The sequence below is a fragment of the Equus asinus genome, chromosome 27, assembly GCF_041296235.1.
Source record: "Equus asinus isolate D_3611 breed Donkey chromosome 27, EquAss-T2T_v2, whole genome shotgun sequence".
NCBI classification, from domain to species: Eukaryota; Metazoa; Chordata; class Mammalia; order Perissodactyla; family Equidae; genus Equus; species Equus asinus.
In genome coordinates, this window is record NC_091816.1 from 15,668,444 (window position 1) to 15,685,122 (window position 16,679).

At 42.1% G+C, this 16,679-nt stretch overlaps 1 protein-coding gene across 8 annotated transcripts in view; it reads right to left on the reverse strand.

The window, feature by feature from the left end:
* Positions 1–6,267: 6,267 nt before the first annotated feature.
* The window catches only part of DLC1 (DLC1 Rho GTPase activating protein), a 479,646-nt gene continuing 469,234 nt past the window's right edge, over positions 6,268–16,679 (reverse strand). For all 8 annotated transcript variants that reach the window (XM_070500034.1, XM_070500032.1, XM_070500033.1 and 5 more), the window contains 8 exons: positions 15,973–16,132; positions 15,654–15,852; positions 13,893–14,106; positions 12,239–12,353; positions 11,580–11,798; positions 10,532–10,749; positions 9,596–9,769; positions 6,268–9,006 (listed from right to left, as the gene is read on the reverse strand). In XM_070500034.1, the coding sequence (XP_070356135.1) occupies positions 8,886–9,006; positions 9,596–9,769; positions 10,532–10,749; positions 11,580–11,798; positions 12,239–12,353; positions 13,893–14,106; positions 15,654–15,852; positions 15,973–16,132 (1,420 nt within the window). In that variant the 3' untranslated portion in view covers positions 6,268–8,885. The remainder of the gene's footprint in view (positions 9,007–9,595; positions 9,770–10,531; positions 10,750–11,579; positions 11,799–12,238; positions 12,354–13,892; positions 14,107–15,653; positions 15,853–15,972; positions 16,133–16,679) is intronic.

Here is a 16,679-nt window from a genome sequence, read left to right on the forward strand (position 1 = left end):
CTTCCTTGCTGTCACAGAGGGAGGCACATTTCCTCCTTATTTAAAGCCACTCTTCCTCCTGTGAACCCATTCTTTCCTCATCGTGGAGGAATTTTGATGCTCCATGTATCCCCTCCCTCTCCGTTGGCAAATTTCCTTTGTCATTAAACCAATGTATTCATGTCCCTTAGTTACTTCAAACCTATGCATACACGCCCTTGAACAGCAGAAAATTTTGCCCAAATCTACTTTCTCTGGCTGTGTCCTTTACCTGTCTGAGCTTACTGAGTGACCATTAGCTCTGTCCTCAGTGCCTTACCACCTCCTATAATAGTCCCTCTGGAACAACTTTAGATAGCTCTCCTGGCCCAAAGGGGACAAAGGTTAAAGACTGCCTTAGCCTATCTAGCAGAGATAGGCTGAACACCTGTCAATAACAGAAGCGAGAAAGACACAAAGTGATCTTTCTGCTTTGCCAATTAAAGGGAATCCAAGCAACTATTTTAAAAATCTTTTGTTTTTATGTTGGTTTTTTTTTTGGAAGGATGTGCAATGGGAAGAGGAGACATAAGGAGGTGTGAGAAATGAAAAGAGATGAAGAAGGAAGGGACTGGGGGAAGACAGAGGGAGCAGTCAACAGGGGAGGCCAGGGGAGGGCCTGGAATAACGCTGGTTTGAAGAAGTCAGGAGAGAATAGTCACAGGAGACGGGAGCCATGTGTGTGCAGGAACAGTGGCCAGAGTGAGGAGAACCTGGATATCAAGATGTCAAGAGGATGAGAAGAGCAAGAGGCCAAGAATTAGTGTGAAAATTGAAATAAGAAATAGCATTTCATAGGGCAACATAAGAAAGCACGTCTGGCTCTTTGGGTGTCTCCAAACACAGAGGTGTTTGCAGGAGGGGTGACAGACTTGAGAATTTAGTGGAGTATAGTCTAATAATTAGAAACTGTGCCGTGGTCCTTCTTTTGTTTTCCTGTTCTGCTTCTTTCTTCTTTTGCTGAAATGAGAGTATTATTTTATTTGGAGGCATCATCTCTTATATTTCTTGACTTCCTCTCTGTTTGTACTTATCTTGGGATTAAATGGGTTTAGGATCAGAGAAAACTAGAAAGTTGTTCAAAGCAAATAAATGGAGTTACCAGTCTTTGAAACTGCTTTCTGCTTCTGTTAGGTCTGCTTTGTCATGAAATGGCAAAAATCAGCAAAAATGCAATCCTGAAATTTAAATGGCCACTGGTGCTTTGATGTCAGGCTGAACTATGTACTGAAGTCCTTGAAAAGGGGAGTTCATGGAGAGTCCTCTTGGATCTCTCTGGGTAGAAGGCCACCTGGAGATGTCCACAGGTGACACTGTGGCAAAGATTAACCTGACCCCAGAGCGTGTGTGACATTAGGTTGGTTAAAAACAAACAAACAGCTATACTCTTATTTTGCCTTACCAGCCAGGTTGCTTTGCTTCTGGAAATTTAGCTGCTTCTTTCCTTTCTATAGGGCAGCAGAAAACATCCTCTATTTTCAGTATTCTGGGTCTTGGGGTCAAAGATCCTCCCACTCTTTGAGATATTACAACATTTCGCATGGTCCCCAGGGGTTCAAATCTCTTCTTCTTCTAATAATCTTTACAGACTGTGTGAACTTTTAATTTCCTGCTTTCTTGGAATGAGTTTAGTGATCTGCTCATATTTTAACATTTTGAAATATTGCAACAAAATAGAGCTTGGCTTATCTTCGTTACTGGAAAAAATACATCTTGTCCACCAGCCCTAGAAGTCAGGAAAACTGGTTTCTCTGGAGCATGACATTAAACCGCCTGGTTACTTGATTATCTCCTGTGCTCAGTGCTCGAGCGGGTGGGGAACCCTCGCTGAGCTCCTGCCTGGAGAGTCTTCCTGAACTTCCACAGGAGACGTGGAAGGCCTTTGTAAGCTGCTTTTCACTGAGAACACTCTCAAATCATGTGCCAGTAAAAGTTCTTTCACACTTCTTTCTACGAGGCTTCTAGCCTTGATTAGCGGTTATAAATGATATGTATCTATACTGAAAATGAGAAAAGAAAGGCATGACTTCTTAGTAAGTTATACTGTTTAATACGATTAATCTTTGACAACCTTGAGAAAGAGTGGAGCCTGTTAAGAAATATAAGAAAGAGTCCTTCAGAGGCAGGAAACTAGGACCCACTGTTGAAGATAAATATTTGTCTTTGGGTTGTTACCACTGACTTTTGGGTTCAGAGATCTCACTGTTATCAAAGCTAGATCAAGAAGTCCTATGATGGAAGGTACCCTGGGCTCTGACAGCTGCTGCCAAGTGGCCAGTCTACCAACAGGAAAGGAAACCTTGACACCAGAGACAAGGAAACTGAAGAGACAGGCACAGACCACGAAGGGACATCTGTGATGGTTGGAACAGCAACATCTGTGAGGATCCCATTGCTTGGATCAAGCCAGAGAATACCCTGAATTAGGAAGCATCCTTTCAGATCAGCTACAGTTTTATCTCTGGTTTGGAGATGTACAATTACTCTAGCAGCAAAGAAAAGACGTTATCCAACTTAAGCTTGAGAAACGCAGAAGCAGGCCACAGGCCAACAAGATGCCATCTTGGTCTTGTGGCTGGCAGAATGTTGAGTGGGTGTTATCTAACCTGAAATGGGACCAGTTAGATTTTTACAAATATTTACAATATTCCTTTTCTTCCTTTTTTCTTTAAAGGATTATTATAGGAGGAAGAGAGAGAGGAATTGGGTTGCTTGGAAATATTCTTGGATCTTTGAAATAAAACGTGTCCCGTTCGGGGGCCGGCCCTGTGGTGCAGCGGTCAAGTTCACACGTTTGGCTTCTTGGCGGCCTGGGGTTCGCCGGGTCGGATCCTGGGTGTGGACATGACACCGCTTGGCAAACATGCCAAACATGCACAACATGACATGCTGTGGTAGGCGTCCCACGTATAAAGTAGAGGAAGATTGGCATAGATGTTAGCTCAGGGCCAGTCTTTCTCAGCAAAAAGAGGAGGATTGGCAGTAATTAGCTCAGGGCTAATCTTCCTCAAAAAAAAAAAAAAAATGTGTCCCGTTCGATCCAGTAGCCACCAGCTACCTGAAGGTATTTAAATTTAACCTAATAAAAGTTAAATAAAATTAAGCAGTCAGCTCCTCAGTACCTTAGCCACATTTCAAGTGCTCAGCAGCTACACATGCTAGTGGCTATTCTGTTAGTGCAGAGATGGGACATTTCCATCCTGGCAGAATATTCTGTGTACAGTTCTCTAGAATTTCTTGGGCCCCTTTGCAAATATTATACAGCTACTTTATTTCTTTAAGCCTCCTTACCTCTTCAAACTTCTTCATTTATAAAGTGAGGCTAATAAGGTTTCCTTCAAAGGACTGCTATGAAATTTAAATGTGATATTAATTAATGTAAAGCATACATCCCAGTACCTAGCACATTGTAATGCTTAATAAATGGTAGCTCAATGAGTCCATGCAGACTTGAGCCAAACACATTTGTATTTTTTTTAAAGATTTTATTTTTTCCTTTTTCTCCCCAAAGCCCCCCGGTACATAGTTGTATATTCTTCGTTGTGGGTCCTTCCAGTTGTGGCATGTGGGACGCTACCTCAGCGTGGTTTGATGAGCAGTGCCATGTCCGCGCCCAGGATTCGAACCAACAAAACACTGGGCAACCTGCAGTGGAGCGCATGAACTTAACCACTCGGCCACGGGGCCAGGCCCCAAACACGTTTGTATTTTAAAAGCACCTGTAACCTACAAAGCTTTTTGAAACAATTTCCTTGAGGATCAGACTATTTTTACGGGAACAAGTCACTCATCGTGGTTGATGAGAGCCATGCTCAGAGTCATAAGGGGGAGAAGTCTTTGGCTTTCCACAATGCTTTGTATCTAAATAGGAAAGAGAAAGAAAGACATGAAAATCCCCTATGAGGAACATTTCTAGCCTTGAACTCATTTTTTTTTAGAAGTCCAACGAGATGAAAAATCTCTGCAAAGAGGTGTTTATACTATAGGTGTCAACACAGCCCTCGGCCCAGACAGGCAAATGGGCTGCTCTAATGGGAGCTGTGTATACACAGCGAGGGTAATTACTTTGGGCTGCAGCTGCAGACATGATTTAGCAAACTCCCTGCCTGCAGAGGACTGATACATCCCCGGAGAATGGGCCCAGAGTCATTACAACGGCACAGACCTACCTGAGCTTCCCCTGCCACGAGCTCTTTGAGGTCTTTTGTAATTTGCATTCCTTGGGCAAATGGAATTTAAATTCCTTAGGCAAATTTCATCCTGATGGAACACCTAGATGACACGCATGCCATGATCTCATCGTTTAGGATTTCTGCTTTATAATCATTAATGTCTGCTTCAACAGGCAGGTGAGGGAAAGCGTTTGGGCTGAATCCCACTCTGCTTTCATGAATGCTCCTCTGCCTTTCAGTAGCCACTGCTTTTCAAAGCACCTTCATGAATATCTCACTTGCACTGTCATGATATTCTTGTGTGGAGGGAAGGGCATAATGTATTGCAGGAAGACACAGGCCCGGGGTTCTGGTCCCGGGCTGCAAGTTAGGAAGCCTGTAAGCCCATGTTCCCCTTCTACCATGAAGCAATGCAGGATCAGAAGGATCGGGCAGGTGGCCATCAGACCACACGTGTAATTGTTCTGTGCTTGCAAAAGAGGAGAATCACGTCCTTCTATTTTCACAGGGAGGCATCAGTGGAGTCTTTGTACATTTCACATCACATATTCAGTTTGCAAACAGAACTATAAAATTCTTTCCATTGTTAACCTGAAACAAAACTTTCGCCTCATATTTATCTTGACCTACTTAATTTCTCCATAAGCACCTCAGTAATGGGGTGAGGGGATAATCTAATTTTTTTTTGAGACTTTGACTAATGTGGTTACTTTGCTACAGGCCTTCATTTTCCTGGAGTTCTTCCCAATTCGGATGCTGAGGCCGTGTGGATTGGCTCTTACTATGAGAACTTTGCCTCCAGAGAAAGATCAGTAAATGGAAGATGGGGAAAAATCAGCAAAGAAACCTCAGCTTGTTCTTTGGGTGCTGGGTAGATTCATTTGCCACCTCCTCCCTAAGCTATATCCCCACCTTAGAATGATGAGAATACCTGTGCTTTGTGGGGCGTGTGTGAGGCTTCAATAAGTGTGTGAAAAGTGACAAAAGTAGAATAAAGACCCACGAATGCAGCTATAAAATTCTACATGCCTCTATAGTCTTTGTCTCCACACACACACACACACACACACACACACACACAAACACCCCTGACTAGTGATGTTGGAAAGTACCAATCTGGATTATCTTCCTTAGTTTTTCTTTAGATTTTACTTTTCAAAAATCTCACTCGTCTCCATTAACCCAGAAGAGAAAATCTCTTAAGGAACCATTTCCTTTTGTTAGCATTTTCCAAGCTATTCCATCTACAAATTGGTAGGCAGGATGCTTTGAGTTTAACAATTACCTTGAATTTTGTGAAGATCTTAGCTACCCGTTCCTGACTGCATAGGCACCTCTCCTAATAGTCACGACACGGCATTGTCATTTCTGTTTTAATATCTGTGAGAGCAGATTTTAATTCTGTGAGGGCAGAGTATGTCAGCCTGGCTCGAGGCTGTGTCTTCAGCACTGAGCACGGTGTGATGTAAGTAGCAGGTGTTGAATAACTGACTAAATGAGCTGAATAAGTGGGTGGTGTGACAAAAGTGATCTGAATCTCCAGGAGTGTCTGTGAGAGTGTCTCCTCCATCCTGGTGACCCATGTAGCCCGTTAGTAACTCATGACATGGAAACGGTTCAAACAACAAAAGTAGGAGTTATTTCAGGCCTAAGACATTTTTATCTTTATTTTATACAGCTCTGAAGAGACCAGGTCTGGAGACAGAGCAAATATAAAAAGCCTTTGGTCTGTGTGTGTCTTTTTAAAAATTATAATGAGGTTGGGTTTTTCCATGCCTGGAGTGAATATTTGTCAAAATAAATAAAACCTCTTCTAAGGGCCGTATCATATTGTACCCAAGAAACGAGATTGGTACAATTCCAACACAAGGAACTCTTTCCTTTAGAATCAGTATCCATAGCATCTATATGGAATATCTATGCATCTCTGCCAGTTTAAACTTTAAGATTCCACGCAGTCGAACTATTTCCAGTCTCTGCAATCTCAGAATGGGCGGTGATGCGCCAAAGGGAGGGCTTAAGACAGACAGCATCCCAGATGCTCTTCTTTTCAAATAACAGAAGCTAACTCGATCAATTCCACGTAGCAAATAATAAATTTATTAGGTGCCTACAAGTACAAAACATTGAAAGCTGCTGTAGGGGATTATAAAGATGTGGAGGAGAAGAGCCCTGCCCTCGAAGAGCTTACAATCTAGGCAATGAGTCATAATGAGTAAGTTGCAGCAATATCACTGTAGGTGACTTACAGAGTTCTTGAAAATGTTCACATCCTTTGAATTCTCCTCTTGTCAAATATGTAAGGAATCCTTTCAACAGGAAAGCCAAACAGTGGGAAAGAGACCTTCGGTGGCATTAATCAGTGACCTTGGCTTTGCTTATGAGCATCTTGCTGTTGCTGTTGCTTATTCTTGTAATTTTCTCAGCGTCGTTTCCTAACGACCTTTGTCTGGAGGGAATCTCCATGCTTCCTGAACCTTCACCAGGGTTTCCTGTTTGTCAGTGAGTGGCTCAGATGCAGTTTGGCCTTGGAATGACTTCCAGTCCAATTTTTCCTTCAGCAAATCCATCTTTTCATTGTCGTTGATGCTAGAATGATATGCCTTGCCATCCGGGGTTTTAAGAGTGGGAGTAAGATGCAATACAAAGAAAAGCAGGCCAGACTTTTCCCTCACTTTAAACATTTAATAGTGCACTTATTGATTATATTCTGTACAGATATAGAGCAAGTTATAAACCTCTTCTTTTATTTTCTTTTCACTTAGACTGTATTCATGTAAAGTGTATTTACATTTAGGAAAAAAACAAAAGTCTTGAGGTACAAAACCCAAAAGAATATCTGAGGTATAAATACAAGTATATTTTAAATAATAATCTTTATCATGCTTTATCTATGTTGCAAAGCACACTGGACATGTGTACATGTTTCTTTTTCTTAATAGAATGGTATATACAACATACAATCTTACAAATCTGAAAGCCATTAAAATTGAATATACAAGTATATCTTCATGAGGAACACTGATATCCAAAATACTCAAATTTTAAAACTCTAATCTGCCCCCCCCAATTCTTCAAAGAACCTTTGAAATAACACTGACAATGGTAACTAAATTATAACAAAATAAAAATCCTTCTTACAGCTTTCATTCATACATTATTCACTTTTGATCCATACAATTCACTAATACTGTCTCTTAAGTCAATCTTCACCATCACAGTAAAACCTGTATAAAAAGACCACCCCCTTCCAAAAATCTGCACTGGTGTTTTTCTTTTTTTCTTTTACTATGATTACTGTTTTCCATTGCCACTAAAATATATCCCAAGGGCATCATAAAAAAAAAAAAAGAAAAATGGAGGAAAAAAGAAGCAAAAAAAAAAATAAACCAGAAAACCTATTTGCTGATAAGGACAAACCCAATTCATAAACATGTGCAGCTTTCAGAAATGCTGTTAATAACAATAACAACAACTTCTGTGGCTGGGTTAAATTGACATGGATTTCCTTGGACATACATAGCTTCCTACGTTCCTGTACATAGTGTCTTAAAGAGTATCTGTTATAAACATGAAAATGCAAAGAATTTGGACAGGTCAAAGTTTTGATGCTTGATTCAGGAGTAAATGTTAGTGTTCATTTTTTACATCTCAACTTTAAAGAAAAAATAAGGGGCTGACCCCCTGGCCTAGTGGTTAAATTCAGTGCACCCTGCTTTGGTGGCCTGGTTTCAGATCCTGGGCATGGCCCTACATCACTTGTTGGCAGCCATGCTGTGGCGGTGACCCACATACAAAACAGAGGAAGACCGGCACAGATGTTAGCTCAGGGTGAATCTTCCTCAGCAAATAAAATAAAATAAAATAAAATAAAAAACTGCACAAAACGAAACAGTGCTTTGGAGCTGGTCAGGGCGGGTTTTCATCCCTGAACTAACCTCTGCTGGTTAAAAATTATATACCATTTGCGATCAGGTTGAGAGACCAGCTGTGTTTGAAATGGGATATCAGAGTAAATTTACAGTTACTTATAAGGTAAAGAAGAGGTTGGTGGAGAATGTGTCTCCTAACTCAGAAAAAAAAATATAAATGGACAAGGGGGTTGGGTTCCCTTTCTGGATGGATCCATGGGAAGTTAGATATTCCAGGTTAAACTGAACTCGATGCATCAATATCCTTCTGGAGGCATCTCAGTGTGCCAGACACTGCTTTCCAACTTATACATCTGTGCCATTCAACCAGCAACAAACACACATACACACACTCCTCTGTGCAAACCTTTCTTTGCTCATCTCAGTGAGAAAACATATCAAAGAGAACCAACTATTCCAGTGGGTACACCAGTCCCTCATCACACTGCAGATAAAACGATGCAGGTACTCATACACCAAAATCACAAGAGAATGAAGTATCTTCATTATCTTCCGTAAGTATATATAGAGTTTTGCTTCTCAGAAGCAATTGGAATAAGAATACATTTTTTTTGCACAGTCTTATATATTCCAGTCAAGGTCTATAATATAGACCTTAAACAAACAGGAAGCAGCTTTTAAAATGTATCATATCGCTACAGTCAATGTCTACACTTCAACTTGTAGTTTTCAGGATTAGACGCGAAACCCAATCTTCCAAGGATTGGCGAGGGTTCTAGAACCAAACGCCCAGATGGTGGACACGGTTGCTTTGCCTCAGTAATCACCTGGATTTGGTGTCTTTGGTTTCAGTGTTCTGATTACAGAAAGAGTCTCGGATTTTCACAACTTCAGCTGCACACAAATGTCCAAAAGATTTCGTATACCACTCTGGCATGTGGCCCCTACCACAGGAAGGAAAAGAAAGTGAATTATTCAAATTGGAAAGCCCTGAAATAAGCTGAAGGGAGTTCTGAACACACTTCCATTTCTTGATCAGCAAAATGTGTAAGTAAAGATCACTCTTATTATTCCAAGGTAATCTCCTGGCACACTTGGAACCAGAACTTTCTCAAGGAACAAGACATCGAGTACAGATATTGAGTGAAGCTATTCAGGGAAAGCTTTGGCATATATAACAAAAAGAGATCAGATTAGTTACTAAAAGGGCATGTCACATTATTGAAACACCTTTGAATATAAAATGAGAAACATCTGCTTGCTAGTTCTAACTCTCATTTCCTGTGGCTTTAAATTCATGGCGGAACCACCATATTCACGTTGCTTTTAGTACCACACTTTCTAAAGGATTGAAATTAGGAAGTGGTACCCAAACCACTGAGAAATAGGAAGGTGTTTCTTTATAAACTCTGCTCTTCATGGACTATGCAAGATACAACACTGTATTTATTTAAGTCATACTTTACATCAGACAAAATGTCTCAATCTTTTTTACGACCCTCGCCATGTCAAAAAATCATAATCAGAATGTACCTTAAGTCAGCTCTGCACATGTAGGTAAGTTTGGATTTCCCGGACCCGCAGGGTTCGATCAGATACCTGGACAGGAGCACATTGACCCTCACTCCCACCACAGGCGCCCGGTCATGATCCACAGACGTGAGTAAAAGGGCACACGCTCCCTTGGGTAAATTGGTCCTCCATGTCCTAGAGAGACAAAACCAGAGGGAAAAAAAAATGGACTCTCCTGGAAGCCAAGTTGAAAACGGAGCCTCATTCTTAGAGGAGACAGCTGAGGGCAGGATTGGTGGTCACGCTGTGTGTGACCCAGCCCTGGGTGGACGCCATCCTCTGAACGACTGTGCGAGGACTCGTAAATGAGTAACTCTGTACAGTGCCACTTCTACAGTGACAGATGCTCACACAGTCACTTCTTCGAAAGAAAACCAATCTGAAGTGTGACTGACAACCACTTCTGTATTTCACAAATGTATCAGAACATGAGCATCCGAATGGACGCTGCTTTGCTGGAGAAGTTCTGGACTAACGATGTGACATTTCCTCAAGGATTTTTGGAATTCCTCTTTGAATAATGTCTCCAGAGAATTTACGAATTACACATAAGTCAGCTTTAACCACAGCTCACTGGGGACCCAAATGTTATTTCCTGGCTTATGAACTCACTAGCTATTTCGAACAAGCAAATCTATCCTAAAAGGGACAAGAGTCTGCTACCAACGAGCAGATCCAAATGAATGTGCCCCTTTCTGAGCTCCATTCCAGAAGAGTTCAAACTATTCTCGGGAATGCAAACACTGTTGGAATAAGTGCAGATATATTTTCCATATTCGGAAGGGTTCGACCCTTTTCTGGAGGTAAACGTTCTATTTTAAATAATTTTACCACCCGGTAACATCCAGTGACATACAGGCTCATCCTTGCCACAGTCATCAATTTGGCGGCTCTCACCTCAAAACCACGTAGTCCCGAGCAGGATGGGGGGCCATGCTGTTTTGGACATACTGGTAGATTTCAGTTTGGCTGTCCAGGATTTCAATCACTTTTGAATCCAACATGTCTACATCCCAAAGGTGCTGCTCTTTAAGGAGGCGCTTTAAGATGTCCTCAGGCACGGCAGGGACTTCAATGGTGGCCCTCCAAAGCCTCAGAGGGGGTCCTTCACTCACCTGCAGAAAGGACGCGTTTTCAGCGCTAAGACAATTCACACACACCTAGACTTGGAAGGCAAATTGCTAGCTGGGTACATGATCATCTGTTTAGAGGCTAATAATTATCTATGGCTTTCACAGGCTGTTGTCCCGAGTGGATTCAAGAGCAGGCCAGAAAGCAAACAGAACCAGTGATGTCACCTCTGGTTAAAACCATTAGATCTGTTTTCCTGGGACCCATTCTAGGGTCAAAGCAACAAAGCAAGATTATTTATTTGCACCCCAAAGCCTGCATGGCCATCCAGACTGCTCTCATTGTTCATTTCTTTTCAAGGTGGTAGAGACAGTATCAACAAATACTTCCCACGAGCCTGTCATGCTAAGAAAGCCATTAAAGATGCCTCTGCCCTCCAGGGGCTTTTGGTCCTAAGAAGTTAATTTCTTCCCAAGGGCTCCCTGCTCATTACAGGGCCAGGAGTAGAGTGACTGAGAACAGAGGAGAGTGCAAGGGGATCCTGACCAAAGTATGGAAAAATCTAAGCCTGTCATAAAATGCCCTAAAGCCCAAGACCACTACATTCCAGGGAACTCCAGTGTGACTCTGTGGAACCAAAGGATTTCCTTAGACGGTATGAGTCCTCTGACAAGTGTTAGATGAGTGTTATTCCTCGCTGGACTGGTTTCCACTCTTAGCTGGGGGACGAATCACCTGGCTGCCCAGCTCTGCAAGGAAGGACATGGATGACAGATCCCCATGGAGAGCTGTGCTGGCAAAAGGCTCTCGTCTCTGATGAACCCAAGTCCTGACCACTGGAACTCAACTGGCTGACCCCAGGGAGAAGACTCACCTTCTTATAGGACAGCTCAGCCTGCTCAGACGTAGAGTAGCTGACCCAGCCTTTAAACTTGTCTTTGACCTCTTTAAACAGGCTGTCCACACAGTCCTGGAGGAAGTGTTGGTAGTCAGCTGACTCATCGTTACAAAGGCGCCCCAATGCTTCCAGAGTGAGGGGCTTCAGCTCTTGTTCAGTGTAGGAATTCCGACATCGGCTCATTTCCTCAGGAACCTATGAGGGACACAAGAGACAAAAAGGAGGTTAGTCTGCCTGTACTCATTCTTGATAAAGGTATCTAAAAAGCTTGTTCTACTGCAAGGAGGTTAATTACAGTAGGATAATAAAAAATAAAATATGTTATAGTAGGAGGAAAAATGACAAAAATAGAGCTTACACTGATGAAGGCAGTTTTCTCAGATACAGAATTTATTTCAGATAATTTGTTGCTTTCGCTTTTTAAGTAAAGGGGTATGGAGGTAGGCAATCTCATTAAACATATTAACTCTAATGAGCTTATACATCATAAAATGTATAAATAGACATTCTCAGGCTATGTATATAATCTCTAGCTGGGAAAAGATCTTTTGATAAGATGTGAACAAGTATTGTTCCTAAGATTTGTCCCTAATCACACTATCTCTAACAAATAACACCACCTCCCATCTCCTCACCTGGAAAAGCTTCTTGCACTCAGCAATCATGTGGGCCAGCCCTTGAGTGGCAGCGAGGTTTTCATTCAAATCTTTCTGATCTGGTTTTCCCAAACTTTGTTTTCTTTGCATTACCCTAGGCAGAAGAAATAAGGGAGGGGAAAGAGTCACATATTCATATATCTTTAATCCGTGTGTTATTTGAGGAAACCCAAAGGAGAGAAAAAAAACTACTTCATTGGATCCTATTTGTCATTAAGGGGTTCAAGAGAGCTTTACTTTGGTCGTGAGAATTTCTCAGTTTTATCAACAATGCACAAAAAACATGAAAGAGACTGTTTTCAATGAAATCCAGGCTCTTTAAAGCCATCACGTTAAATAGGTTCTTATTTAAATAGGGCAGCTGGGAAGGTCTAGGTGAGTGCAGTGGGGAGGAAAATCGGCTCTGAGGGGTGTGGGGGGAGGCAATGCACACTGGGGTAAACAGTGTCACTATTCTTTCTGGTTTAAATAAAAAGGATACCCTCCTGAAGGTGAGGGAAAAAATCTATTGTTTCCTAGAGATTCTGTCTTAATCTTATCTGATCTCACTCTTCTCATCTCTAGTTCTCTATCCCATTAAAGTTGGAATGCCCCTGTCAATGGTTAGAAGTCGTTAAAAGGATATTGAAGCCTTGTATGGCTTTCAGAAGCAAAGCTAACTTCAACTAGCACAACTAGGCCCTCTGCTTCTAGCTAAGAAATATTTGTCAGGATTCCTTGAGAGCTGAGGAAAAGGATCAGCTGGATGGATTAGGCAAGTGGGGTTAAGTCCCGCTGGTGACTCCTTTCTCATACCACTATGAGGACTTTATGTGAAATATTCATATGAGTAAGCAGCTCCAACGGGCTTGGCTATTTCCTCCTGTCAGACATGGGCAAGTTACTTATTTAACTGACCACCCCACAGCCTCACTTCCCTCATATGTAAAATAAAGACTAACAGTATCTTCACCTCCTAGGATTGTTATGAGGATTAAATGAGATAAGAATGGCAAACGAGTAGTCCTAGGCCTGGGGCAGAGTAAGTGCTGCGCAAACAGCGGCCTTTGTTATGTTTCAGGTTCTCTGACTTATTTTACAGCCACTCCCATCTTGTATACGTCTGAGGGGAAAATTTGCAAACAATTGGCATAGGTCAGGTCCTAACTTTGAGGCTCAACATTATCTGTAGTTCTTTTAGAGCCAGCCACTTCCTTTCAACTTCCAACACAGCCAGGAGCTTGGCAGAAGCCAAGGCAGGAGGGCCCTCATCCCCCATCCAGTTTCTTAGGTCACTAAATCTGCACGATCCTTTGCTGGCAGAAAGTCTGAAGACACTGTTACAAAGGACACTGGGGAGGATCAGGGGAAACACTTGCCCCGGCAAAGCTCGAATCCAGACCTCTCTCAAAACCTGGTCCAGACCTCTCTCAAAACCTGGTTGTAACCAGATTGTCTAGCAATTCACACCCCCAGGGCTGAGAAGAAAGGAGGGAGCAGCAGGGGAGGTACAGGGGCTGTGAGGGAAGGAGGGCCCACTCCTTTTTGCTTGATTCAGTACGAATCCAACAAAAACACAGGGACAACCATAAAAAGAAAGGTGGGCTGCCTTAGTCTGAAGAGCGTGTGCATATGCATCTCATCTGACTGGTACCTTGGAGAAGAATTCTCTCTCTTGAGGGTGTTGAGGTGGAAGAGGGAAGGTGCCAAGCACACGGCCAGGTTGGTGGGAGTCATCTGGTTTTCTTTCACCGCTGCGGTGACATCGCTCAAGAAATAAAGGAGTGTCTGTAGGACCTCTCGGTTCTCATCGGGCAGGAGCATAATGGCGGCCTTGATCGCTTGGAGGCGCTGGTCCTTGGGCACATCTGCACAACACCAGAATTTCCCCCATCAGCTCAGTGATTTTCCACGTACATGGCAAGGAAACGTCCCAAAGCAAATAGCAGCATCAAAGCCCTCAGCCCAGGACTGAACAAGCACTTGCAGAAAGTGTACTCGAGATTAATATGGAAGAAATTAGGGATTGCCACCAGCGCCACTACCCTCAAGGATTTCCTGCCTGTGGAGGAGTTGAAAAATTTTAAATACCCACAATGCCAATATACTCCAAAATCCACCTCGGTGTTCAACGCCAGATGATGCCCGTTCCTTTAGTTTACAGAACAGTTTTTCTTTTCTAAGGACTTTTTAGAAATCCCTTGTTTACCATTCCCAATTACTGACAACATTACACACTTAGACTTTTTGTTGGGTTTCAATGAAAAATCTTGGCTAAGATATGTTCAAGAGGGTAAGAACTGAGATTTCTTAGGCTTTACTACAAAATGTTCACTCTCTCTCGGGACGTTCATAATTTTAACTGATCTGCTCATTCTTGAAATGGGAAAAAGGAAGCCGCTAAAGCATTCGGTCAATTTAAACAACAGATATATTTAACTAGTAATTTCTTTAAGTTTTAGAAAGGCTACTGAGAGGCTGTTACAAAAATACATGCTTGAGAAATAAACCCACAAAATAACATACATGCAGAAAGTGCTAGACCCAACCTTCAGGTCTCCTTTACTAGGCAAATCTTTCTTTTAAAAGCATGTGGTGGAAAAATCAAGACACTCAAATACAGCTCCATAGGACACACCGATTAAACAGCTCCATGGTTACAATCCATAACAAATACCTTGGTGGGGAAAATGTGACCTGTGTTTTCATAAAATCTGAAAGGATGAAACAAATAATGAAATAATCCAGACCAGCTTCATTTCTCATAAAATAAAGTACAATGCGCCAGTCCTAAAGACAATATGAGCACTAAGCGAAGCTGCTTTTAAATTACATTGCTGTAATACCACAGCGAGCCAAGAAAAACACGAGGCTGTAAAAGCTATAATCCTGATCTTGATCATTAATTTAGACAACTGTTTGCTTTAAGTTTTACTTAAAAGTGAGAAAGGCATGGGTATTGTTTTCCCAAGTATTTCTGGCAGAAACTGAGATGAATAACAGAAAAAGATTATTTATTCATTTTACAGCAAGATAAAACACACAGACACCTGTGAAATTTTAAACACAACAGGCCCTGCTGGAGAGATGGGAAGCATCTGAAATTTCTGAAAATTGGTACCTGCTCTTTTAAGCATCTTAGGGCACACTGTTCTAGATGTAGGCCTGGATCAGAATGTAAAACTGTACCACGGCTTCAGTAATTAGAGGCTAGTGCTAAGGGACATTATTTTTTGCATTATTCAACAGGTGTACAGAAACCTGTTCTACAAACAAGGAGGTAAGGAAGAAATTAATGATGTGTGTTTCCAAGCAGTCATCATGTGAGTCCAAATGAATGACATCAAAGGAAGCTACAGGTTTCAGTGGTCCCACTTTTCCCCACCTAACAAAGTTAAGATCAAAGAACACTTACATTGGTAGATCTGTAGAAAGGTTTCTGAGAGTTTGTTCGTCATTAGTGGCTCAGGAAGATCTCGAAAATACTGCTTCAGCATGTCTGCCACATCATACGCAGACTGTCCCTCATAGTTGACACAATCTATGGCGCTTTCATTCATTTGGCGTAGAGCCTGAATCCGGGATTTGACCCCCGATTTTCTGAAGAGCCCAACCTGTTGGAAGAAAAACATTAAGGGTCAAGATGGAAGCAGCATTTTTACTACAGAACTATAAAAAGAAGCATGCATCTGAGGTGCCACGATTAAGTGGGACCTGCATGCGGTGGTTCTCACCTGATCCAAGCAATGGTTGCGGAGGTAGCGCATGGCCTGCTGAATGCTCTGGGGCAGGGGCTGTCCTGTGCGCTGCACATTGATGGTCAGAGGGACCCCGAACACATTCCGGTCCTTGTAGTCTGGAACCTTGATCCTCTTCATGAACTTGGGCACAGCCCTATTTAAAGAATATTGGGTAGATATGTTGACTTGTCTGTCTACACTTATCCATCTCTGCAGACGGACCCTGTAGGCCCTAGATCTGTGCTAATAAGGTGGCTATTTAAATTTAAATTAAATAAAATTACAAATTCAGTTCTCAGTTGTATTAGCCACATTTCAAAGCACTCACTAGCCATTGGTGGCCAGTAAGTAGCTACCATACTACACTGTGCAAATACAGAACATTTCCATCATCATAGACAGTCTCATTGGACAAAGCCATTCTAGATCTTGTAAGAGTTTGGACTATGAAGCCCAGTAACATTTCCTCAGTTGGGGATTCTCCTTCCACCGTTAACTCTGAGAATAAGGGAGGCGATGGGCTTCCTTACAAAATGGCGGCACAGGAAGAAACAGAGGCAGAAAACAACATTCAACACCCTAATTTGGTGCTTCATGACAGAAAAACAAGTTGCTATTTGTCTGAAAACAGACAAGAATCTTTTCTAAGTTCTTGATGAGATCCAATGTATTTAGGGTAAAAAGGATCAGGTAATGCTGGG